The sequence below is a fragment of the Haematobia irritans genome, chromosome 2 (genome assembly GCF_050003625.1).
Source record: "Haematobia irritans isolate KBUSLIRL chromosome 2, ASM5000362v1, whole genome shotgun sequence".
Lineage (NCBI taxonomy): Eukaryota > Metazoa > Arthropoda > Insecta > Diptera > Muscidae > Haematobia > Haematobia irritans.
Window position 1 is genome coordinate 71,126,272 of NC_134398.1, and position 26,449 is coordinate 71,152,720.

Here is a 26,449-nt window from a genome sequence, read left to right on the forward strand (position 1 = left end):
ATGGGGGATATCCGACTCACCTATTTGTGGTCCTAAAATACCTCCAGATTTTCACTTTTGGGCAAATGGAATACAAACTACGATTTCTAGAAGCCCAAGACCCCAAATCGGGGGATCGGTTTATATGGCACCTATATCCAAACCTGGACCGATGTAGCCCATCTAGGAACTTGGACTGCGTGCAGACAAAACTTATTATATTATGACAAGCTTATTATACCCCCATCACCATTCTATGGTGGTGGGTATAAAAAACTAAACACTTATGACAAAAAACTCTGTACTTTTCTTCCAAATAAACTTTGTTGTGGAAAAAAGCAAACGGCATACGATATTTGTTTGTCGAAAATTTCGTTTGCTTGTACGACAGTTGTATGCTCTTTTGTGTCGTATACAAATGGTGAACATATAGGGAATGTTTCACTATCCTGATTTCACAACAGTCAAGTATCATCATTTAGGAGGATAACGATACACTCAAAAAATTAATTAGTGCCTTCCCAGTGGCAATATAATTATATATTACATATAGTTCATGGTAATTATTATGTTTTTTGCTTGAATTAAGTTTAAGATCTTTTACGCTCTGTGAAAGAAATGGTCTGAGAAGCAAAATTTTTGAAGTTTTATTATAACTTTCAACAACTTTCTTTAAAAGCAAATATATTATATTAGAGACAAATGTTACATTGTTTATCATAAATTCGGGCTTTGCCCTTAATGAAAGTTATTTTTTTGAGGTGGGTATTAAGTTCGAGTTTAGCCGCTAAAATCGCAATTTGTTCACGATTACTTTTCTTTAATAATCCATTTTCAAGGATACAATCTTTGTGAAAAGTTATAATAAAATTTGCAACAAAGAGATATAATTTTACAACTTGTTTTACTGATTTAGTTTTCATTTTAGCGGCTAAACTCGATCTTACAAAGGAAAATTTCGTTTGTGTAAAGTTTTTCTTTGGGGTTACAACCATAGAAAAAAATTATATGTCTAATAAATTTTATTGCATTAATCTACAAATATTTACTTATATTTCTCATGTCACCATTTTAAATAGAGTTTTGTTAAATTTTTCCGCAATATAATTTACATCTTCTTTAGGTGTCTGAATCTGCTATGAAGTGGAAATAAAGTTAGGAATATAGCATTAAAATACACAATTATGGCGATTTCGATTGGAATAAAAGGTGCACCATTCTTCACATTGATAATCAATTGATGAAGGACACTATCATAGATTTCGAGTCCGTATCCCTCACAATATTATGAAATATCAATAACTTTGGAACGACACTATCATTTGGGCGAAAAAACAATGAGGGCGAAAGTAGTGTAACACATATTTTTTTGCAAAACGAAATCGCCCTTAGATACACGCAAACGGTATTTGCTTTCGTTGTTAAAACTATTTTTTCAGTCCAAATAAAGTTCAGGACCATCTTGGCAACGGGCATCATGAATAAGAATTTATTTACATTTAACGAGCCAACATTAACAAGAAAATAAATGTCCGTTCGCCTAAAGTTTTTTTAGGAGGAATTCATTATTTCTTTATGTGGTCTGCCGCCATGAAGAAAATTTGACATCACCAATCCATAAGGAAAAGCTAGGATTCAAAGCTGCAAAGTCTAAGAATACGATAAGAATACAATACATTGGTAATTTTTCATATCACGCACTTTTCGTTGCAGGTATTTTTCTCATGAATTTCATACGTGGAGGTTGCACATCTTTCACCTATACTGTAATTTTTGCTAAGTTTCTTTGTTTTATGACATCAATTATGTATCGATTAACTTTCATAAATGGCTATCATTCAGGCAGAAAAGAAATTCACGGTATTTTCTCCTGATATAGTAATATGTATTTTACGGTTGTGTGCAGAGAATGAAGCCGACCCATTTTTGTCGACGGCAACTGGCACTAAATTTTTGCCTCCGGCGGCGGCAGCTTGACGGCTAAGCCATTATAAAATCAATTTGATGTCATCGAAATGGTAATGAGATTAATTGAACAACCAAACTTATAATTAAATTCAAATTTCATTCAAATCTACGGAGCTGAATTCTTGCAAAATTATTATAGCAATTTGATACTGATCAATTGTGGATGGAAAGTTCGAAATTTTAGCAAAAAATAAAACAATTATTAAATTTTTTTTTCGTATTTAAATCAATATCTTTGATTAATTGGCAAATAAATTTGATTTGCGATGAGTCGACATATTCAGCGGCGGGGTCGACTCGCAAAAATTGGACGGCTGCGGCTAAAATTGGCGGCGCGACTCAGCGGCTTCATTCTCTGGTTGTGTGGTATCACCGATTTCTCAGTGAACGCGAAGGAACAAGCTACTCTACATACTATCCTTTCTTTTTTTGCTTTCGATCTCAATCGACAAAAAGAAAATTCAGTGCTAATTCTCGAATACTAAAAACAAATGATGTGAATCCGTTAATTTGACAGTTCCAAAAACCCATAACCATCACGTCAATAATCACATAAGCATCGTTAATTTTCACCGAAAACGATTTAAACTTTGTTTTAACATCACTTAGCAGTAATAATAATAATAATAATAGTGCTCGCACTAATGATGAAAATAAAAGGAAAACAATAATGGAATAATGTACAAACAACACACTAAGAAAACAAACAAACAAATCAATTAATTAATGATTTTATTCACAATTTAACACCCATTTATCTTGATCTCCAACCAAAAATATCAAGAAGAAAACAGCATAAAATTTTAGTGATGGAATCAAAGATCATTCAACCACTACATACATTTGCTTGGAGGTATGTCTGTGAAAAGTGGAATTTTCTTATTTCAATCTTCTCAAGTGGCAGGAAAGCAACATAAAATTTTTTAATGTTACTCTTCAGGTGACTACAGTTTGGATTGTAAAAATAGCAGACGGGATGCTTTTCCATTGTTTCGATTTGTTAAAGACTTTCGGAGACTAAGGTTGTTCCTAAGAACTTTTTGGGACGTTGCGTAGCCACACAAAGTATCTCGTGTAGAGCAGCATCGTTGTCATTGCAAAACTGAATCTTAAAATAAAAAAGTAACAAAATATTTATTTATTAATAAAAATAATAAAAAAAAAATATTAAATAAATTCAATATAATCATTTCTTGTATCGTTGTTTCTTAGAAACATTTTTCTTATAGGAATTTTTCTCACCAAAAACAGAGCAAAGAGACATGTTACAGTTTCTTATATGCGTTTTTTTTTTCTTATATGAGATGTGCTTATATCCGTTACATACTGTACACTGAGAGAAGAGCTTTCTTTTCTTAGGAACATCAGCTTAAACAAAAAAAGTTTTTTTTTCAAGAAAGTAACAATGATTAAAAATAATCGGTGAATGTGTTGCCGTCAGTTCTGGTTTAGTTGCTCTTAAAGCATATACTTTACATTACAGTACGGTATATTATATTATTATCATTGTTACTTTCCTTTCATAAATAATTTTAAAGAAAATAAACTTTTCCAATTTTTGCATTGGATCATTCCCTACAAAGTTATATATTTAGTGTGCTTTCCCGAGTAAATATTGAGAGATCTAATTTGATATGAGTAGATTCGAAATATGGTAATATATACCCAGCAAAAAAATTTGGAAGTTCTTCCAAAGGCACAACTTTAAAAGCACTTCCAGAAGATGCACTCCCAATGATGTTCTTTAATTCAGTTTTTATATCTTGGTTTTTTCTTACTTTTAATGGATAATTTTAACTTTTTTGTTTCAAATAGGTTAAAAACAGAGCAAGAATTCATAAAATGGTACAAATCATTTAAATTTTGTCGACAAAAATGCTAAATCCAATCTGGAAAAATTGTGAATTTTTGAAAATATTTGAGGTCAAACGTTTCCGACAAGCGTTAGAATCCATTAAAAATTATAAAAGTGATAAAAATTCAGTGCAACGGCTGTTGAAATGGAGGACTTCCGTCTTATGACAAGCACATGTTAGATTCATCGCTTCTGCGTCAATTTTGCACCACTTCCGGGCCGAAAAAGAACATTTTCATAAAATTTTTGGCGACGCTTTTTTTTGCTGTGCAATTACTATGGAATTAGATTTTATGTTAGATCTCGTCATACATTGAATTATATATAATTAAATCTATTTCTATATTTGCTATCATATCTGAGTATATCTGCTTATATAAAAATGGGCCAATTTTGAGATCTAATCATATCTGATCTGATTCACCAATTTTTACAAGGGGTTATACATAGAAAAAATATCACGAAAAATTTTCCAATTAAACATTTAATTGAGTTTTAAAAAATATGCAATGAAAAATTTAATTCATTCAACAAATTTTTTAATTGAAACAAAAATCAATCACAAAATTAGTTGTATCAATTGTTTTTAATGGGTTTAATTAATTTTTTAATTACCATTGGTGATTAATACTATTATTTCTGAGATTGAAGATATTTCAATTAAAAATTAATTGGATCAATTAATTTCGTGATTGAAGACAAAAAATATTTTTTTTTGTGAGCAGATTTATTATAAGGGCTAAACTCGAAGCTAATATCCACAATAAAGGGAAATTTCAATTGTCTAAAATTTCGTTCCAGAGGGGAGTCTGTTTTTTCTTTGTGTGTACACATTAGTACGTCGATTTGTTATTTGAATGAAGTATTTAAAGAGATTTTTTCTCGTTATAAAGATATTTTCATTAAAAGATTTTTTTGTTTATTCTTAAACGTTTTTACTCTGAAAAAATATTAACCTAATATTATAGTCTAAATTTAGAAGACAACATTTCCACACAATTAAAGATAAATTAATTTAAAAAGTTTAATTAAAAAATGTTCATAATCCTCGATTTCAAGTTAGAATACTGCCCTTAAAATTCGCTTTCTACAGTGAATATCATAGGCCTTTGAATTTAGGCAAATTGTCCTTAATGTAAGGGAATTTATTTTTAAATTAAGGGAATAAACATTCAATTATTTAAAAGTTGAATCATTAACGACACCTATTCCGTACGACCGTGTTGTGAAACGCCGTTTGGATTAAGTTATAAAAAGAACGTCCCTTGTCATTGAGACAAATATTGAATCAAGCAGCACTCATTGATATCCTTTGGTATTACACAGATTAAAAAGATTTTGTGTTTACACTAATGATTTTGGTATTGATTTCGAGCCAAAGAAGCGAGTAAGGATACTTAAGACACAATTCTCTTTCAAATTTCAGTTTTGCGTCCTTGATACTAACAAAAAAAAAAATAATTCATTCGTTTTGTCTGCTTTCTTCTTTATGTGATATTTAAGTCCTTTAAAAACATTTTAACAACAACTTAAATTTCAAAATCCAGACTCGGCTTCAAGTAGAAATTATGCTATGTTTCAAGTAAGAAACGTCTTAAAAATGAAATTTCGGACAATATCTCCCATTTTGGAACACCTACCCAGCAAAAAAAGCGTCGCCAAAAAAGTAATGAAAATGTTCTTTTTGGATCCGGAAGTGGTGCTTGTCATAGGACGGAAGTCCTTCATTTCAACAGCCGTTGCACAGAATTTGCATCACTTCTTTAGGTGTGATTCGAATTCAATGTTTTGGATGTAAATTAACAAATTCTGTGATATTTTGTCAAATAAATAATTTTCATAATTTTTAATGGATTCTAACGCTTCTCGGAGACGTTTGACCCTAAATATTTTCAAAAATTCACAATTTTTTCAAATTGGATTTAGCATTTTTTTCCACAAAATTCAAATATTTTGTACCATTTTATGAATTCTTACTCTGTTCTTAACCTATTTGAAACAAAAAAGTTAAAATTATCCATTAAAAGTATGAAAAAACCAAGTTATAAAAAATTGCATTAAAAGAACTTCCTTGGTAGTTAAAATAGAGAACATCATTGGGAGTGCATCTTCTGGAAGTGCTTTTAAAGTTGTGCCTGTGGAGGAACTTCCAAATTTTTTTGCTGGGTATTTAGCTTTGTAGTCAAGATACAAAAAAATAACCAATTTAAAGACAATTTTATTAACTTTGAAGATTTTTTCAGGATTTTTAAATCCAAGTTGAAGGTCAACAAATTTTTCTTTCCAGTAAAGCTACCCATTTTTAAGACATTCAAAAGTTGTTTTATACTTTTTGACAAGGAAAAAACTGTATACCAAAGAAATGCGTCTTCTCTGCTAATGGATATCCCGTACGACACTCTACAACAAATTGTAGGATGTACTCCGATTGTGAATGGCCCTTTGAATAAAATATTTCCAATATCAACGGTAATAGTAGCAAAGCGATAGGATTTTATTAAATCCAGGACCCTATACAAATGCATGCATAGAATAAAGCGTTTTTCTTGAACCCATGTCTCATCAGTTATTTAACAAGTTTTCTCTTTAAATTAGTCGTATATTTTTGCTCACAGCTGTTCCGATCAGTCTCCGTGAGGTATTTAGTGTATGTGGTTTGTTGCAATTTTATGATGTGAGATGCGATCTAATCAATCAATGACTTCCATATGTCCATCGTTTAGCCACTCGATAAATACAGCCAAACAACAATAACGCCAAGTACCAAGGAGCACCATCAACACCAATAAGAAACATCTGGACAGCTGATATAAAGCTAAACACAAGCAACTTTCAACGCCGCCTAAAATCAACACATAAACAATGTTAAACACTAACACAATGTTGGCACTTGCAAATGAGAGTTGTGCACGTGACCTATAATTTTAGTTACTCACGCATATCTCGGTGATTAACCCACCACCATAAAGTATATACATTCTTGATCAGGGAGAAATTCCCCCGATTTTGGGTCTTGGGCTTCTAGAAGCTATAGTTCTTTTTTTATTTGTTGTGATTTGCCTGAAATTGTAAATTCAGAAGCATTTTAGGACAAAAAATAGGTGTGTATGGTGGTCCCTATTTGGTAAAGACTGATCTCCCGATTTAACTTCTTCGGCTTCTAAAAACCAAGATTTTTATCCGTTTATAGTGAAAATTGATATCTAAAGGTAGTTTGGGACCACAAATTGGTGTGCCGAATAATGTGTTTGTCGGTCCGTGGTTTGGTATAGTCCCGATATAGACCAATCTCCCGAGTTAATTTCTTGGGCTTTTGGATATTGTGGTTTTTACACCTATTTTACGACCACAAATAGGTGTACGTAATGTGCTTCGTATCGGTCCATGTTTCGGTCTAGCCCTTATATAGACCGATCTATTGATTCGATTTCTTGTGCTTCTAGAAACCCCAATTTTTACCCAATTTTCATAAAAATTGATATCTACAGTTCTTTTAGATCCGAAAATAGGTGTACCAGATATATACCGATCTCCCGATTTAACTTATTGGGCTTCTAGAAACATTTTCATATATATTTTTATACGATTTGCCTGAAATTGGAAATCTGAAGATCTGTGTCTAATTTAGTTTCAATCGGTTCATTTTTTGGTAAAGCCTCAATATAGACCGATCTCCCGATTTCTTCGAAAAAAGTAGTTTGGATTCCAAACTTGTGATCCGGAAGTAGTGCAAACTTGGATCACCTCCAATGAATTTTTCAAGGGCTTGTCATATGACGTATATGAAATATTTTGTTTTCGGATCATATGCATTGCTTTAGAAGTTGTGTCTTGGAAGTTCATTTGAATGAAGATATTCAAAGGAAAAAAAAAAGAAAAAAGAAGTTCTTGCCAATTTCACTTTTTATTTTTATCAACATTTTTCTTTCTAATCAAATTTTTACAATTTGAAAAACTTTTTCGACCTGATCAGGGGTTGAACCTGGGTATGTTTGCACCATAGCAGAACGCCTTAGCACACTCAGCCACAAACGCCATTGAACACGAAGCGTCGAAATGCCAATTCAAATGTCTGTGATATGATCGCAAGATGACACCAAGGCATAACATTCTAACTAAAGGGTGATTCTTTTGAGGTTAGGATTTTCATGCATTAGTATTTGACAGATCACGTGGGATTTCAGACATGGTGTCAAAGAGAAAGATGCTCAGTATGCTTTGACATTTCATCATGAATAGACTTACTAACGAGCAACGCTTGCAAATCATTGAATTTTATTACCAAAATCAGTGGCAGAAAATCCGCTTTTTTATCGACAAATTTTGTTCAGCGATGAGGCTCATTTCTGGTTGAATGGCTACGTAAATAAGCAAAATTGCCGCATTTGGAGTGAAGAGCAACCAGAAGCCGTTCAAGAACTGCCCATGCATCCCGAAAAATGCACTGTTTGGTGTGGTTTGTACGCTGGTGGAATCATTGGACCGTATTTTTTCAAAGATGCTGTTGGACGCAACGTTACGGTGAATGGCGATTGCTATCGTTCGATGCTAACAAACTTTTTGTTGCCAAAAATGGAAGAACTGAACTTGGTTGACATGTGGTTTCAACAAGATGGCGCTACATGCCACACAGCTCGCGATTCTATGGCCATTTTGAGGGAAAACTTCGGAGAACAATTCATCTCAAGAAATGGACCGGTAAGTTGGCCACCAAGATCATGCGATTTGACGCCTTTAGACTATTTTTTGTGGGGCTACGTCAAGTCTAAAGTCTACAGAAATAAGCCAGCAACTATTCCAGCTTTGGAAGACAACATTTCCGAAGAAATTCGGGCTATTCCGGCCGAAATGCTCGAAAAAGTTGCCCAAAATTGGACTTTCCGAATGGACCACCTAAGACGCAGCCGCGGTCAACATTTAAATGAAATTATCTTCAAAAAGTAAATGTCATGGACCAATCTAACGTTTCAAATAAAGAACCGATGAGATTTTGCAAATTTTATGCGTTTTTTAAAAAAAAAAAGTTATCAAGCTCTTAACAAATCACCCTTTACTTCTCGAGATGATCTTTAATAGTATGAATGAAAAAATAAAGAACAAAATTTCAAATCTCACCAGCGATAACTTTTTTATCAAATATTTTCTCAAAAAATTTTTTATGTTTCACATCGTTATCTTCGCCTTATACATTTTTTTTGAAATATAGTTTTTTTTTTCCATTAAAACTCAATATAAGATTTAAATTCTAACAATTTGCAAAACTTTCTCAAAAGAACTTGCATGGAAGTGAAAAAGTCTGTTGGCACAGGTTCAACTTACCGCGGGGGTAACATTTCTAATTTTATTTTCATTCTTCTTTTTTTATTTTCTATTATTTTGTTGCGACATTTAATGATCCAAAATGTAAAATTTTCACTTTAAACCGCCAAATAGCGTATTTTCTAAGAATGGACCAAAAAACTTCATTAAAAGTAGAAAAAAATTGATGAGAGATCCCGGGATGCACTTAAAAAGAAATGTTTGTGGAACAACTTCCTTGAGAGGATAGAAGCCGCATTGGTCTTCCAAATTGCTCGAAACTAAAAGCAAAATTTACAAATTGTACTTATCTTACTCATTCGAATAATGGGAGTAAAACTTTACGGGAAATGGATCGTCCCCAGGACCGTTATATAACTACACACAAAAAAATAATACATTTATTTTATGAATAGTGTTCACAAAAATTTTCCAAACACGAGATTCATAAATTATATGAAAACAATTCATAAAATCAAAAATACAGGTTTTCATTGACTATGAATGTGTACATAATATGAATGGAATTTTTAATATTACAAATGAAGTGTACATATTTTTGTCTTTGAAAAATATGTACCTTTACATAATATATACAAAAATGCATTATATGTAACTTTTGTTTTAAATTTTCCCCTGATTCTTAATGCCTGCATAATTGGTCAAAATGTATGAACCCATTTATTAAACCCCACATTAAAGACCAGCCAGCAAAGAACATAATTTTATAATATTTTATATTATTGATAAACATGAGCACCAACGCTTCCAGTTAATATTGTTGTTTCGTAAATTTTTTTTACAGCAATAAAAAATCTTCTAATCGCGACGGCGACTCAAACTGTACTGAAAAACTCAAACACATCAAACTCACGTGTTGCCTTCAAAATGTTATGTTTCGTTTTTTTGTCTCATATTATATGCTTGTATTGTATATAAAGGGTGATTCTTTTGAGGTTAGGATTTTCATGCATTAGTATTTGACAGATCACGTGGGATTTCAGACATGGTGTCAAAGAGAAAGATGCTCAGTATGCTTTGACATTTCATCATGAATAGACTTACGATCTGCCACAACGTCGAATTTTCAGTGAATGGGCCCTAGAAAAGTTGGCAGAAAATCCGCTTTTTTATCGACAAATTTTGTTCAGCGATGAGGCTCATTTCTGGTTGAATGGCTACGTAAATAAGCAAAATTGCCGCATTTGGAGTGAAGAGCAACCAGAAGCCGTTCAAGAACTGCCCATGCATCCCGAAAAATGCACTGTTTGGTGTGGTTTGTACGCTGGTGGAATCATTGGACCGTATTTTTTCAAAGATGCTGTTGGACGCAACGTTACGGTGAATGGCGATCGCTATCGTTCGATGCTAACAAACTTTTTGTTGCCAAAAATGGAAGAACTGAACTTGGTTGACATGTGGTTTCAACAAGATGGCGCTACATGCCACACAGCTCGCGATTCTATGGCCATTTTGAGGGAAAACTTCGGAGAACAATTCATCTCAAGAAATGGACCGGTAAGTTGGCCACCAAGATCATGCGATTTGACGCCTTTAGACTATTTTTTGTGGGGCTACGTCAAGTCTAAAGTCTACAGAAATAAGCCAGCAACTATTCCAGCTTTGGAAGACAACATTTCCGAAGAAATTCGGGCTATTCCGGCCGAAATGCTCGAAAAAGTTGCCCAAAATTGGACTTTCCGAATGGACCACCTAAGACGCAGCCGCGGTCAACATTTAAATGAAATTATCTTCAAAAAGTAAATGTCATGGACCAGTCTAACGTTTCAAATAAAGAACCGATGAGATTTTGCAAATTTTATGCGTTTTTTTTTTTAAAAAAATTTATCAAGCTCTTAACAAATCACCCTTTATATGAGAGTAACTCTAAGTTGGGGCTCTCTCACGCTAAGAGAAAACCAGTATTTTTTGATATATTAAGTACTATTTCATTAATTTTATGAAACCGTCTCTATATATTATTAAAAGATTCATAATTTCATAACAAGTATTTATGAAAACAATATATTATGTAAGTGTACACATTTTTTATGAAAAAGTCCATAAAATTATAAAAATGTATAAATTTATGTACAAATTCATATTTTATTTTTTTGTGTGTAGTCCCTGGTGTGTGTTCTAATTGTGCAAATAGTTTCATTCACAATATTTAATATTTTTCGTGGCGTGTTTTGTTTCACAAGTGTTATTATGTTCACTTATTGTAAGTAATTTAGGTTTGTGAGCCTCTAGTAAAATAGCAATGATTAAGCGTGAGCGTGTATTACATAAATGTTACTCATGTGTAAACCTCTAAAAAGGCAAAATCTCAATTTATTTTAAATTAATGTTAAAATGGGTTCGTTTTACATTTTTTATGTTTCACTGAAAAAATATTTACATGATATTAAAGATTACGCAACCTAAATTTTAGGATGAGCAATTTACAAAATATTAAGGACAAATTTCTTTAAAATAATGACAATTTAATTAAAATAATGTTTAGAATCTTTATTTCAAAATTTTTTTCATTAAATTTAGCACACAAATTTTGTAAATTTGCATCCCTCCTCTAAGGTCGCATGTCTTTGAACTAAGGCAAATTTTCCTTCAAGTATGTTGAATCTTTGGAATTAAGATAAAAACGCTTCAAATATAGGCTAAGACTTATTTTGAGGATTTAGCATCTTTGGTTTAAAGTTTGTTTTGGAATCACGAAAACCTTTTCTACTTTGAGGTATCTGTTATAATATGGATTTTTAAACAGGTATTTGTTTGTACGTGAATAGCTTTATTAATATATCGCGAAAAGAGATAGGATACAGATAGGATACGGATTATTAATATATCGCGAAAAATAGGATACAGATCTCAATAAATGAGATCTGTATCCTATTTTTAATTTCATTGATCCCAGATTTAAGGCCAGATAAGTCGCTTAAAATATCTTATATTAAAGAAGCCGCATCTTTGGCTCGGAATCATTACCATAATCCTTATGGGAAGGTGAAAATCTTTGGATTCAAGTAAACTTTGTTTGAGTGTATGTTTATACCATATTTATACCCTTCACCACAGGGTATAATAAGTTTGTGCATTTGTATGTAACGCCAAGAAGGAGTAATCATAGACCAACCTTTTAGTATACGGATCGGATTAGAATTAAATTCTGTGTCGATTTAGTGATGTCCGTCTGTCTGTCTGTCCGTCTATCTGTCTGTCTGTTGGTGTATTTTTGTGTGCAAAATACAGCTCGCAGTTTTGGTTCGATTGTCCTAAAATTTGGTATAGGGTCCTGTTTCGGCTCAAAGACGATCCCTATTGATTCAGATTTAGATATAGCTGCCATATATATTTTTCACCGATCTGGTCATAATTGGCATGTATATCAACCTCAAATTCCGTACATCCGAATATTTTATGAGTCTCGAAAAACTTGCAAAATATCAGTCAAATCGGTTCAGATTTAGATATAGCTCCCATATATAGCTTTCGCCCGATTTACACTCAATTGCCCACAGAGGCCAATTTTTTGCTCCGATTTAGTTGAAATTTTGCATAGGGAGTAGAATTAGCATTGTAACTATGCGTGCCAAATCTGGTTGAAATCGGTTCAGATTTGGATATATCTCCCATATATAGCTTTCGCCCGATTTACACTCATACGACCACAGAGGCCAATTTTTAACTCCGATTTAGTTGAAATTTTGCACAGGGAGTAGAATTAGCATTGTAGATATGCGTGCCAAATTTGGTTGACATCGGTTCAGATTTAGATATAGCTCGCATATATATGTTTTTTTCTGATTTCGACAAAAATGGTCAAAATACCAACATTTTCCTTGTTAAATCGCCACTGCTTAGTCGAAAAGTTGTAAAAATTACTCTAATTTTCCTAAACTTCTAGTACATACATATCGAGCGATAAATCATAAATAAACTTTTGCGAAGTTTCCTTAAAATTGCTTCAGATTTAAATGTTTCCCATATTTTTTTACTAACATTGTGTTCCACCCTAGTGCATTAGCCGACATAAATTTTGAGTCTATAGATTTTGTAGAAGTCTATCAAATTCTGTCCAGATCGAGTGATATTTAAATGTATGTATTTGGGACAAACCTTTATATATAGCCCCCAACACGTTTGACGAATGTGATATGGTATCGAAACTTTAGATCTACTAAGTGGTGCAGGGTATAATATAGTCGGCCCCGCCCGACTTTTGACTTTCCTTACTTATTTTGTAAACATTTTGTTATAATTATGTTTTCGTTCAGATAATGACTGTTTTCGTTATTTGACATAACAAACATGTAATTGTTTTTTTTTTTTTTTAATTATCATAATAGTATTTATTCAGCGTAAAAGAAAATTAAACTCACTCTAATATGCAGATAATACAAAATAAAACCTAAATTCCAAAATATATTTATAATGGTCATTATTCGATCACCACAAGAAGAAATATCCAATAAATGCTTAATGATTTTGTGAGTAATTTGAAGAAATATCTGCCACACCACAGGTGCTTTACATGCTGTGCATTGGTTAGGGTGTTGTGGGGTCGCCAATGCCATTGCAAGCGGGCTTAATGTCTAGTATAAAAATACTCCCAATGCAATCGAACTCTGCAATTCCCCAGCAGGAAAGATCTGAATGGATTTTCATATCGAGTTGTTCCACAATGCCTTTTTTAGAAATTTAATATAATTTAAATCTTAAAGTTCGTGCGGTCAATTCGAGTTCTCTTACAATGGAAGCCATCGTAAGATGGTTAACACAGCCGACTTGTATTCAAAAGGTCATGGGTTTAAGCACAGCTTCGGTCACACACAAAATAGTTTTTTATTTAACAAAAAAAAATGTCAAAAATTTTATTTTTTTGAGTGTAGACTATAACTGTGTTACTGAATTTGTTATTGCGGGTTTTCGAATTTATGAAAGTGCTAAGAACCAATCATTATACGCAAATAGTTATACTGTCCTCCAAAAAGAAATTATAGACAGGAACATACCGTTAAAAACAAAAGAAAATCTAGAAATTTTAAGATGTCATGAGTCATGACCAACATTTTTAAACAGTGAAAACTATTGTGTCCTATTATTTAATAACTTTACCTAAACGAACTCGATTGTGGCTTTGGAATACAAAAAAATGAATATTTTTTTTGAATGATAAGAAAATTAAAAAAAGGAACAATGCCGTTCAAACGTTTTATTATTTTAAAATGAAAGTACTTAAGACTTAAATAAATTTAAAGCGGATTTTTCGTCAAGTAAAAGGTCTTCGTATTAGATTCGATATTAGAACTGTTTACGTTCAACACAAAATTCAAAGAAAAAGTCTAACGACACAAATTTAAATTTCATTAATTTTATTTTCTTTGTTTTTGTCCAAATGTAAATTTTCACTTAAAACGGTCAAGTAGTGCATTTTCTAAGACTTGCAAAAAAGAACTTAAATTGAAAGTATGGAATATTTTTTGCTTTGAAAAATCTGCTACAATATTTGTACATGAATAACTTTGTTGATATATCACAAAAATATAGCTCCCTAAAATTCTTTATACACTGCGCCACCCTGTGGAACAGGGTATTATAAGTTAGTGCATATGTTTGTAACACCCAGAAGGAGACGATATAGACACAATAATTGGCAATAATGCTCAGGGTGGGTCCCTGAGTCGATATAACCATGTCCGTCTGTCCGTCCGTCCGTCTGTCTGTGAACACATTTTTGTGATCAAAGTCTAGGTCGCAATTTAAGTCCAATCGCCTTCAAATTTGGCACATGTTCCTAATTTCAGAATAAAACCCTATTGATTTTGGAAGAAATCGGTTCAGATTTAGATATAGCTCCCATATATATCTTTCGCCCGATATGGACTTATATGGCCCCAGAAGCCAGATTTTTGGCCGAATTTTGCACTAGGAGTACAATTAGTAGTATAGTCAAGTGTGCAAAATTTGATTGAAATCGGTTGAGATTTAGATAAAGCTCCCATATATATCTTTCGCCCGATATGGACTAATATGGTCCTAAAAGCCAGAGTTTTGGCCCAATTTGGTTGAAATTTTGTACTAGGAGTACAATTAGTAGTGTAGTTCAGTATGCCAAGTTTTATTGAAATCGGTTCAGATTTAGATATAGCTTCCATATATGTTTTTCGCCCGATATGGACTTATATGGCCCCAGAAGCCAGAGTTTTGGCCCAATTTGGTTGAAATTTTGCACTAGGAGTACAATTAGTAATATAGTCATGTGTGCCAAATTAGATTGAAATCGGTTCAGATTTAGATACAGCTCCCATATATATGTTTTTCTGATTTCGACAAAAATGGTCAAAATACCAACATTTTCCTTGTTAAATCGCCACTGCTTAGTCGAAAAGTTGTAAAAATGACTCCATTTTTCCTAAACTTCTAATACATATATATCGAGCGATAAATCATAAATAAACTTTTGCGAAGTTTCCTTAAAATTGCTTCAGGTTTAAATGTTTCCCATATTTTTTTACTAACATTGTGTTCTACCCTAGTGCATTAGCCCACTTAAATTTTGAGTCTATATATTTTGTATGTATTTATTATGTATGTATTTGGGACAAACCTTTATATATAGCCCCCAATACATTTGACGGATGTGATATGGTATCGAAAATTTAGATCTACAAAGTGGTGCAGGGTATAATATAGTCGGCCCTGCCCGACTTTAGACTTTTCTTACTTGTTTTATTTTAAAGAAGCAGCATCTTTGGTTCAGAATCAATACAAAAAATCCTTAAAGGAAGGTCAAAAACTTTAAATTCAAGTAAACTTTTTTTGAGTGTACTGAAAAGGAAATTTTTGATTCCAATCTATACATGTTTTAACACCGACGAATGTTCATTTCTACAGCATTTAGTATAGATTTTCTCTACTTTTAGCAAAGCTTCAAATTAATTATCAGTTGAAGGTTAGGTTAGGTATAGTCCACTGAAAAAAATATTGCCGTGAGGCCAAAGATTTCATGTCCTTAAAATACGAATGCAAATTTATAAATCTTTTTTCCTTGTTCAACAGTCGATAAACTTTTCAATGAAGTCATATATTGCACTTATAATTAAGTGATTTGACTTAAAAATGGGTATCAAAACATGAAAGAAAAAGTATTTGGGGTAAGGTCAACTTGACTTTGATAATTCAGAAAAATTCTTTAAAAATCGTTCCAAAACAGGACATGTTTTTCAACATTTTATTTTAAAGACGTATTTTGTTTTTTTTTGAAACATAGCATAATTTCTAGTATAAATCGAGTCTGAATTTGGAAAATACAGTTGTCATTAACTCGTTTTTAAAAGACTTTGATAGCATATGAAGAAAAAAAATGAAAAACGAAAAATTAAAATTTGATTCCTAGAGAATTGTGCCTTAAAGGTATCCTTACTTGTATTCTTCGCTTCTTTGGCTCGGAATCAATACCAAAATTGTTAAAGTAAAGGCAAAATCTTTGGAACAGGGCACCCAAAAAAAATTTTTTTTTGATTCAATCGCAAAATTAATTGATACAATTAAGTTTTTAATTGAAATGCCTTCAATCACAGAAATGATAGTATCAATTAAGAAAATAATTGAAAGTCAATTAAGAAAATAATTGAAAGTCAATTAAGAAAATAATTGAAAGTCAATTAAGAAAATAATTGAAAGTCAATTAAGAAATTAATTGATACTATTAATTTTTTGATTGATTTTTGTTTAAATTAAAAAATTTGTTGAATCAATTAACTTTTTAATTGAATATTTTTTAAAACTCAATTAAGACTTTAATTGGAAATTTTTTCGTGAATTTTTTTTGTGCATGCTTTTTTTGGAATTGGAAAAATTTTCGTGAATTTTTTTTTTTCTGTGCATGCTTTTTTTTTCAGTGTGGGTCGATATTTTATGCCCTTTCAGACTATTCAGACCATTATGATACCACAAAAGGCGAACTTCTTTCTTATCAATGGGTGCTACCGGATGCTAAGCCCACTGACAATGCCGAATCTGAACGACGCGTCGTTTCAGCTGAAAAACTTGTTGGTGTTTGGTCGAAACTGGGGTTGAACCCACCTCCATTTGTATGTTAGACAGACATATTAATCATTGCATCCATTGTTAGTATTAGCAGTATAAAATCTATATAAATTTTTGTGAGTTTCTTACATATTTGTGGTTAAATTGAAGTAGTTATGTATATGATTGTAGATGGGCCAAACTAATGCCAACATTTTGTTTTAAATTAGCCACATTTTTTCTATCCGGACTGAGTTTCCTAAGTAACGAAATTTTATCAAAACGAAGTTTTCTTTTGACGATAAAAAATGTTCTTTACTGGGCAAAACCAAGATTAAAAATAATCGTTGAAACGCTTTTTAAAAATTCTGGTTTCCCGAGTAAAAATTGAGAGATCTAATTTGATATGATTAGATATGAGTAGATCCGAAAAATGGTAAGATCTAATCATATCTAATTACTATGGAAATAGATCTGATCAGATCTCAAAATTGGCCCAGATCTAATTTCTTAGATATTATTATATCTATCCCTATATGTAAGTAGATCTGGTGTCAGATCTCCCTATATATGGAATTACATATAATTATATCTAATTCTATATCATCATATCTGGGTGTATCTGCCTAGATCTGAAGCGGCCAATTTTGAGATATGATTATATCTATTTAGATCCACCAATTTTTACACGGGTTATTTGCTCCTTAAAAAATAAGTTTTAATGGAGAAAAATTTCGTTTGTCTAAAAGTTCGTTTTTGAGGAAAGTATTTTTTCTTTGCGTGTATGCACTTAATGCAGGACTCAATAAAGACATACTGAATATTCCCCACTGGATTCATAATCACCTCACAGAAAAAAATATGGCTAAGAATGGTGGTGGTATAGTGAGGTGGTGACTGTTTTACAGCCATAACTTCTTAACATGTACGATAACAATCTAAATAGTGTTGTGGCTATTTTTGATTTGGAAGGGGGTGGGGGTCTATGACTTTTCAACTGACTGGTAGATAGTACGACTATAACTGTGATGTTATTGATGTGATTGCTGCAGCAGCCATAGGAATCGATTGTTTTGTGATCATCTTTATTGAGCTCTATTACCACGATCATCACACATAGCTTTAAGCCTTAAACCAAATATGCGTGGCCTGTATAAGATGTTGTTTTTGTTACAAATCGTCTTTGTGGCGCTGACTTTATCAGTGCCAATGAGGCGCCTCATCGATCATTCAAATCAAATGAGATTTGTATGTGTGTGTGTGCGTATAGCTCAGTGTTGTGTTTAGATGATTCGCCGGTGGTGGCGGGCAGCAGCCTCAGGGGCACATTGTTATTGTTTTCTGCTGTTTGGCGATTGTGTGGTGATTGTTTAACTCATCTCATTCTAGAGATATTAATCAGTCTGCATTTGTTGTTGCTGTTGTTTTATCGATCGGAACAATTAATTACTCACGTTAATCGATTTTCTCCCATAGTTCTGCATCTCCTTACCACTACAATCAGACTAGACAACATTCCCAATCATGATGTGATTCCTATCCATCCCAACCATGTTGTTAATCGACCCGTTTAGATGAATATAAACACCTCGTAAATGGCGGAGAGAGGGATTGATTGAATTCTTTCTGACTGATTTGTTTCACGTTTATTGATCTTTAATTTTAAATAGGTGCCCATTCCATTGGCAATAATTTGTTTAAATGATCTCTTCCATCATCCACACTAAAGTGTGATTAATTACGTGATCTAAATTTTTACACGATTATTTGATGTGTTTATTTTATGGCCGATTTCAACATAATTACAACCATTTAATTAGTGAAATTAGGGTGTGCATGAGTAGTTAATTAAATGGCCAAATTGAGAGCTTCAATTGGTGTTTTTATATGGGCCACTTGAATTTGAAGAGCATTGATGTTTCTGAAGTCAATTTTACAGGATGTGAAAATCAATTTAATTGAGAATCAAATTACTTCACTTCAAAGATTTCCACTTAGTGTGTTTGGTATTGATTTCGAGCAAAGCAATCGGCTTCTTTATGATTAATAGTGATTTCGTTTGAAAAAAATATGTTACATATCCTACCAAACAAATTTGGAAGTTTTTCTCATGGCACAACTTTAAAAGAACTTCCAAAAATGCTCTCCCAAAGATGCTCTTTATTTTAACTGCATAGGAAGTTCATTTGAGTCAATTTCTTTATAAATCGCTTTTTTCATATTTTTAATGGGAAATTTATTTTTTTTTTTTGTGTTTCAAATAGGTTAAAAACAGATTAAGAATTTATAAAATGGTACAAATTATTTAAATTTTGCCGAAAAAAATGCCAAATCCATTCTAGAAAAATTTTTGAAAAAGAACATTTTCACTACTTTTTTGGCGACGCTTTTTTGCTGGGATTTTACACCCTACACCGATAATTCGAAAATTTTTGTTCGATTGGAAAATCCAGTGAAGCCTACCCAAAATGTGCACGTTCGATCGCAAGACCAAAAATGTAACCCATTTTGCACTGTAGCTAGTCTACGGTACAGATGGTTACACTTTCAAACAACTGTTGAAGACGCTTTTATTCCTCGACCTAAATAATAGCGTTGTTGAAAATACGAAAGAAAGTATATGATGCGTGTTTTGTGGTTGCTTTTCAATTTCTTCACTAATTTAGCAAGTAGAAACATTCGAACAACAATTGCAAATTATTGAATTTTAGTATTTTAAGAAAGTTCATCGCGCGCTTCTTTAATTTTATGGTCAGTTTAACGACTCACTGAAGCAGCTATTCGAGCTATTACATCTAACTTTTGTCCCAAATTTACCTTGCTGGACATTATACCTCCAACATGCTAAAGTAGAGTGCGAGTTGAAGAAAATATCGCAGCCCTATCGGCCAGTGTTAAAGATGACCATTAATAATCGATTCGTTAAGCCTTTCAGCTGGTGCAAGAATTGAAGCCGCAACGTAGAATTTTTTGTGAATGGGCTCTTGGAAAGTTGGCCGCCTAGATCATGGGATTTGACTATTTTTTATGAAGCTATGGTAAAGCTATACAGACAAACCCGCTTCAATTGGCGTATTGGAAGACACACCGAAAAAAAAGTTTACTATTGTTTACGAAAAATGAACTAACCCATAGTAAGAATGACCATGATTTGGCGCCAAAGATTTTTTTCATCTAGATAAGTTCATGATTTTCTTATAAATAAGTTTATGTATTGCATCGTATTTTAGTTCATTCTTACTACGCTGTGGGAAGAATGTACTTACACTCATTCAAAATATTCTTGCTATCCGGAAAAATGAACAAGTTTTTGGGAATCCTATATTTAGAAATTGGTTTCAAATAAACTGTTTATCAGTATAATTTTCAAAGAAGTAAATAAATTGAGGAATTAAAGGTACAACAAGCCTGTATACAACTAAGAAATTTTTCGTACAATATAAGACAATTTTTCATAACTACCAGTATTTTATTTCAAAAAATTATTATTATATTACATAAAACTATGGCTTATGATATACAATAAAAGAAGTGTTTTTATTCGTACGCTGTATGCTGTTACTTTTCGGTAGTTAGTAATTGCTTCTTCAAAAGAGTAATATTCTATGTTAGTAGAATGAAACTAATTAATATCAATTTCCATTTTTTATCCATATGAAAGATATATGCCATAAGTTGCTACTTTCATTTCATTTTTGTCCAATTTCACCGATATCGTTAGTTTTTGTTGTGTGGATTTGCGTCATAAGCCTCTGAAGTTAAAAAGGTATATAAAATATAAAAATATTATCAAATTCTATGGTATTTTGATCTTTAACTTACAAGAGAATTTTCTTAGAGCAAATAGGGATATCAGCTTAGTTAGCATTAAACAGTAAGAAGATTCCAAAAAATACCATTAGATTTGCTGTCATCCTGCAAATGAAAATTATTTTTAATAAATAGTAATTTTGGCTTTATTACAAATGGACGAAAAACTTACCACATTGAAAAACATCATCCAATTACTACATTAGTGGAATCATATCCATGCACAAATGGGACATTTTTGAAATCCTTCTCAGAATATAAATGAAATAAAATTATTATAAAATTAGATATAATTTCCACTTGTCAATATAGCATTTAGTATTTATGGTGGATATTAAGTTCGAGTTTAGTGGCTAAAATCCCAATTTTTCATGATTAGTTTTCTTTAGAAATAAAGGGTGATTTGTTAAGAGCTTGATAACTTTAAAAAAAAAAAAAACGCATAAAATTTGCAAAATCTCATCGGTTCTTTATTTGAAACGTTAGATTGGTCCATGACATTTACTTTTTGAAGATAATTTCATTTAAATGTTGACCGCGGCTGCGTCTTAGGTGGTCCATTCGGAAAGTCCAATTTTGGGCAACTTTTTCGAGCATTTCGGCCGGAATAGCCCGAATTTCTTCGGAAATGTTGTCTTCCAAAGCTGGAATAGTTGCTGGCTTATTTCTGTAGACTTTAGACTTGACGTAGCCCCACAAAAAATAGTCTAAAGGCGTCAAATCGCATGATCTTGGTGGCCAACTTGCCGGTCCATTTCGTGAGATGAATTGTTCTCCGAAGTTTTCCCTCAAAATGGCCATAGAATCGCGAGCTGTGTGGCATGTAGCGCCATCTTGTTGAAACCACATGTCAACCAAGTTCAGTTCTTCCATTTTTGGCAACAAAAAGTTTGTTAGCATCGAACGATAGCGATCGCCATTCACCGTAACGTTGCGTCCAACAGCATCTTTGAAAAAATACGGTCCAATGATTCCACCAGCGTACAAACCACACCAAACAGTGCATTTTTCGGGATGCATGGGCAGTTCTTGAACGGCTTCTGGTTGCTCTTCACTCCAAATGCGGCAATTTTGCTTATTTACGTAGCCATTCAACCAGAAATGAGCCTCATCGCTGAACAAAATTTGTCGATAAAAAAGCGGATTTTCTGCCAACTTTTCTAGGGCCCATTCACTGAAAATTCGACGTTGTGGCAGATCGTTCGGCTATTCATGATGAAATGTCAAAGCATACTGAGCATCTTTCTCTTTGACACCATGTCTGAAATCCCACGTGATCTGTCAAATACTAATGCATGAAAATCCTAACCTCAAAAGAATCACCCTTTACATGGGAACAAAATTGAACCGTTTTTGTGTTCAGTTAAAATTTATATCAAATTTTTAGTAATTTGAGGTCGCTGAATCCAAATTTACACTTGTTTTTTTAAGAGCTCGACTTTTTGAGATATACGGTTATGTTCAAAATTAAGGCACTTCCGCTATATATATTGGAATAACTTGAAAACGATTCATCATATTAAATTAAAAAAAACAGCGTTCTACATAAGCTTAAAAACGATTTTCTGTTCTTAATCGTGTAATCCATTTAAAGAATATAAACTTAATAAAAAACTTGTTTCGAGCTATTCTCCATCAAGTTATATTTAAATTTGCATCGAAGGCGTATAATTTTATACTTTTCTTACTGATTTATTTCTGATTTTAGCGCCTAAACTCGAACCTTAAGGACTCGCTATAACATAAAAATATAGACTCAAAAAATTGTACTGTGATCCAGATGTAGAGTAAATATAGATCATTTTATTACCACTCATTATGAATATTTTTATGTAAACCAATTTAAAACCGCACTAATTTTAAATTATTAATAGAAATATACAGTTTCTTAATATGTGATTTATTTTAGAGTTATTTATTTTTTTTATCAATATAAAGTGTTTTTGTTTTCTCTTACATCACACCATTCACTTATCAGTTTCTAAAATGTTACGAAATAAATGTATTTTTATTAATAAACACAAATACCGCACGCAAGCTCACCACGTGTGCGCTTCATAAATGCATCAACAGAACTGAATGCACCAATAAAACTCAAAGACACAAATAGTCATAAAGGACACATATGTAAAGAAAAACAACTCCACACACACACATGATCCCTTTCTGATCTCGCTATTGCAACAAAACAACTATCACCACAAAAGATACCAACAACACACATTCCATAACATCATCGCAATAACAAACACAAACAAAAAAAAAAGATGATGCAATAATTTCATAATTTCTTCTCACTTCAATTTCCAGTATCACGTTTATTGATTAGTTGGTATTCTATCTATAGGATAAGGTAAAATATATTCAAAATTTACGAGGAATCCATAAAAAATTATATACACCCGTCAAGGATTAAATTAACTACTTTTTATTCTACTTTATCTAAAATTTTCAATGTGAGGAAATATACTCCAACTTATAGTAAAAACCGAAATAAGCTGTAGGAAGCCGCCATACGAATCGGTACTGTAGTTAAGTTAATTTTTACTACAAAAATTTTTTTCCATATAAAAAATTTTCTTAGTAAATTGTCCACATTTCGTAGTAAGATTTTTATATTGCCTATGTCTTTTTATAATACAATCAACGATGCATTAACTATTGTATTGGAAATTTATTTAAGGAAAAATCCGTCCCATTTCGTAGTTAGTGAACTAAAAAACATTTACTGAAGTTTTATAAGTTTTCCTTTAGCTAAGTTAATTTTCGCAGTGGTTACGAAAAATGAACTATATTACAGTAAATTTTTTGAACTATGTGGAAGTTAAACTGGTCCTAAAATTAACAAGACACCTTTTTTTCTGTGCAACATTGTAGCATTTATTCGTGAGATACCAGTCGAAATGTTGCAAAGAATATGCCAAAGTTGGACTAAGCGGTTAGACCATTTGAGGCGCAATCATGGCCAACATTTGCATGAAATAATATCCAAACATTAAACTATATGAACCGTACTATAGATTCAAGATTCTGTATTTTATGTGCTTGTGTTTTGAAAAATGTTCCTACACTGAAAAAACAGTGAACCCACCAGGAAGAAAAGTTTCGGTTAATTTTAGAAAATTTTGAACATTTGTAGAAAATTTTAACTAAACAGTATTACAAACGTTGGCATCACGCCGATGTCATAAAAATAAGTAAATATTTTTCGACAAATTCAAGAAAATTTATTAGACATAACTAAGTTTTTTCACTTGTTAAAGAAAATTTTGTAGTTTGAAGGAAAAACTTGGAGTTCAAAATTGCAAGAATGTCTTTAGTGATATACGAAGTTCATGATGGACGCATTTTTGGTAAAATTTACAAATTTAAAGAAATTCTGAACTATTTTGTGGAAGGTACGAATTTAGTTAATCATTATGCTTCATTTGAGTTCATTTTTTCCTCGGTTTTAGTTAATTTAACTAAAGTAAACAAAAAATTATTAGAGTAAAGGAAACTTTCTTCAAACATAATAATTCCATGAACTAAAATAAAGTTAAATTGGCTTTAGTGAAATAGAGAGTTCACTTTTTTTTGAGTGTATAGCTCTTAAAAATCACCCTACATTTATTTATTAATTGTTAAAAATTTTTTCAATGTTACATACAATTTTTTCTTTTTTCATTACAGTAACTCAGATGGCGGCACATTATGCCTCCATAACGCCCTCTGCCCTCATCAGATTGCATCATGCCCAGATGCATCAAAAACCATTGCCTCCTCATCCCATTCCTGCACAAACAAATTTCTCATTGAACGCCCTAATGAGTCCGCTGTGTAGTATGAAAACAATGGGAGCACCTCAACATCAACTTTCAATTCAAAACTTTCCAGTTCCATCACCAATACCAAACAATCGATATTCTCCTAAAGCCTCTATCAATTTTGACATTCCAGGAATGCGCCCAAATATGAATTGTATATCGAATTTAAGGCATCATCATCTAACTAACACAGCATCAAATGAATCTCATATAAATTTCCAAAATATCGGTACAAACACAAGTTCCCAGGGAAGTAATTCCGCAGCGACAAGTTCAGCAAGTAATACTCCCTCTCATATAAGCAACAATAATGGCAAACGGAAACGATCATGGTCTAGAGCGGTCTTTAGTAATCTACAACGAAAGGGCCTGGAGATACAATTTCAGCAGCAGAAATATATCACAAAGCCGGATAGGCGTAAATTGGCTGCTCGACTAAATCTAACAGATGCTCAGGTATTTTCCTCTAAGCCTTCACAAGCGGACTATATTTTTTAATGTCTTTATTACTTCTCCATCCCATAGGTTAAGGTATGGTTTCAAAATCGACGAATGAAATGGCGTCATACAAGAGAAAATCTGAAAAGTGGCCAAGAGAAACAACCCTCAACAGCTAATAACAACCAGCCAGGAAGTAGTTTGAAGGCGAACTCTGATAGCGGCATTGATAACCTTGGTGGCACAGGTTATTCATCTGATGGATCTTCAAGTTTAGAGATGAGTGATGCTGATGATGATGAAGATGAAATTGATGTTGTGGAATGACCCTATGTGCCACCTGTAGATTTAAGAAATTATTTATTATTAGTTCTTAGTTACACATGCTATACTATTCTTGTGTTAATTTTTCTTTCAAATTAATATTTTAATCTTAGAGTATATAAAGTGATTGTAGACTTTGAACAAGTCTAACGTGTATTTAATTTTATGAAAAAAAAATCTTTTCATTATTATATTTTTGGTCGTGGCGAATTTTCATTTAACTATACTCGTAGATAAAGTAGATTTGGTAAAATAGGATCTAGTTATCTGATAAATAGGATCTATAAAAAATATTAGTTTTGCCTTAGTACATTAGGATGGTGAAATATCCAAATCTTGTTCATGCATGCAGAGAAGAAACTTATATGATATCACACATTTTCACGGCAACCTGCCTGTTTTCGTTTAGTAGTAGATACTCAAGGGTTGGATACGGACATCAGATATCGAATTGTGAATCGGTTGAAATATAAGGCTTAAGCACACTCAAGAAATCAAATCTGGGGATCGGTCTATATCGGTCCATGGATTGAGTAAAAACTTCTACTAAAGACTGCCATCCACAATCGAATTACTTGGGTTATTGTAATACTTGTCGATGACCTTGCCATCTTAAAACTTCTTAACATCGTCCTCTAAATATTAAGTTAGTCCATACGTGGTATAAATTAAAAACGTATATAATTCAGTTCTTGACCCGGTATATGGAATATAGTGAAGAAATTTACTCCTCCAAGAGGCTCCGATGATCAAATATGGGGATCGGTTTTTATGGGGGCTATATATAATTGGACCGATATGGACGAATTTTTTCATGGTTTTTAAAGACTAACAATACATAGACCACATACCAAATTTCAAACGGATCGGATGAAGTTTGCTTCTCGAAGATGCTAGAGGTCATAAACTAACAACACTTGCCAAATTCAGCCAGATCGGA

General features: G+C 32.4%; 1 protein-coding gene across 1 annotated transcript in view; it reads left to right on the forward strand.

Annotated features, from left to right (window-relative positions):
- H2.0 (Homeodomain protein 2.0) overlaps nt 1-25,675 on the forward strand; it is a 66,524-nt gene extending 40,849 nt beyond the window's left edge. Inside the window, exons 2-3 of the mRNA XM_075295243.1 lie at nt 24,614-25,203; nt 25,273-25,675. Coding sequence (XP_075151358.1) covers nt 24,614-25,203; nt 25,273-25,512 — 830 coding nt within the window. The 3' untranslated portion in view covers nt 25,513-25,675. The remainder of the gene's footprint in view (nt 1-24,613; nt 25,204-25,272) is intronic.
- The last annotated feature ends 774 nt before the right edge of the window (nt 25,676-26,449 follow it).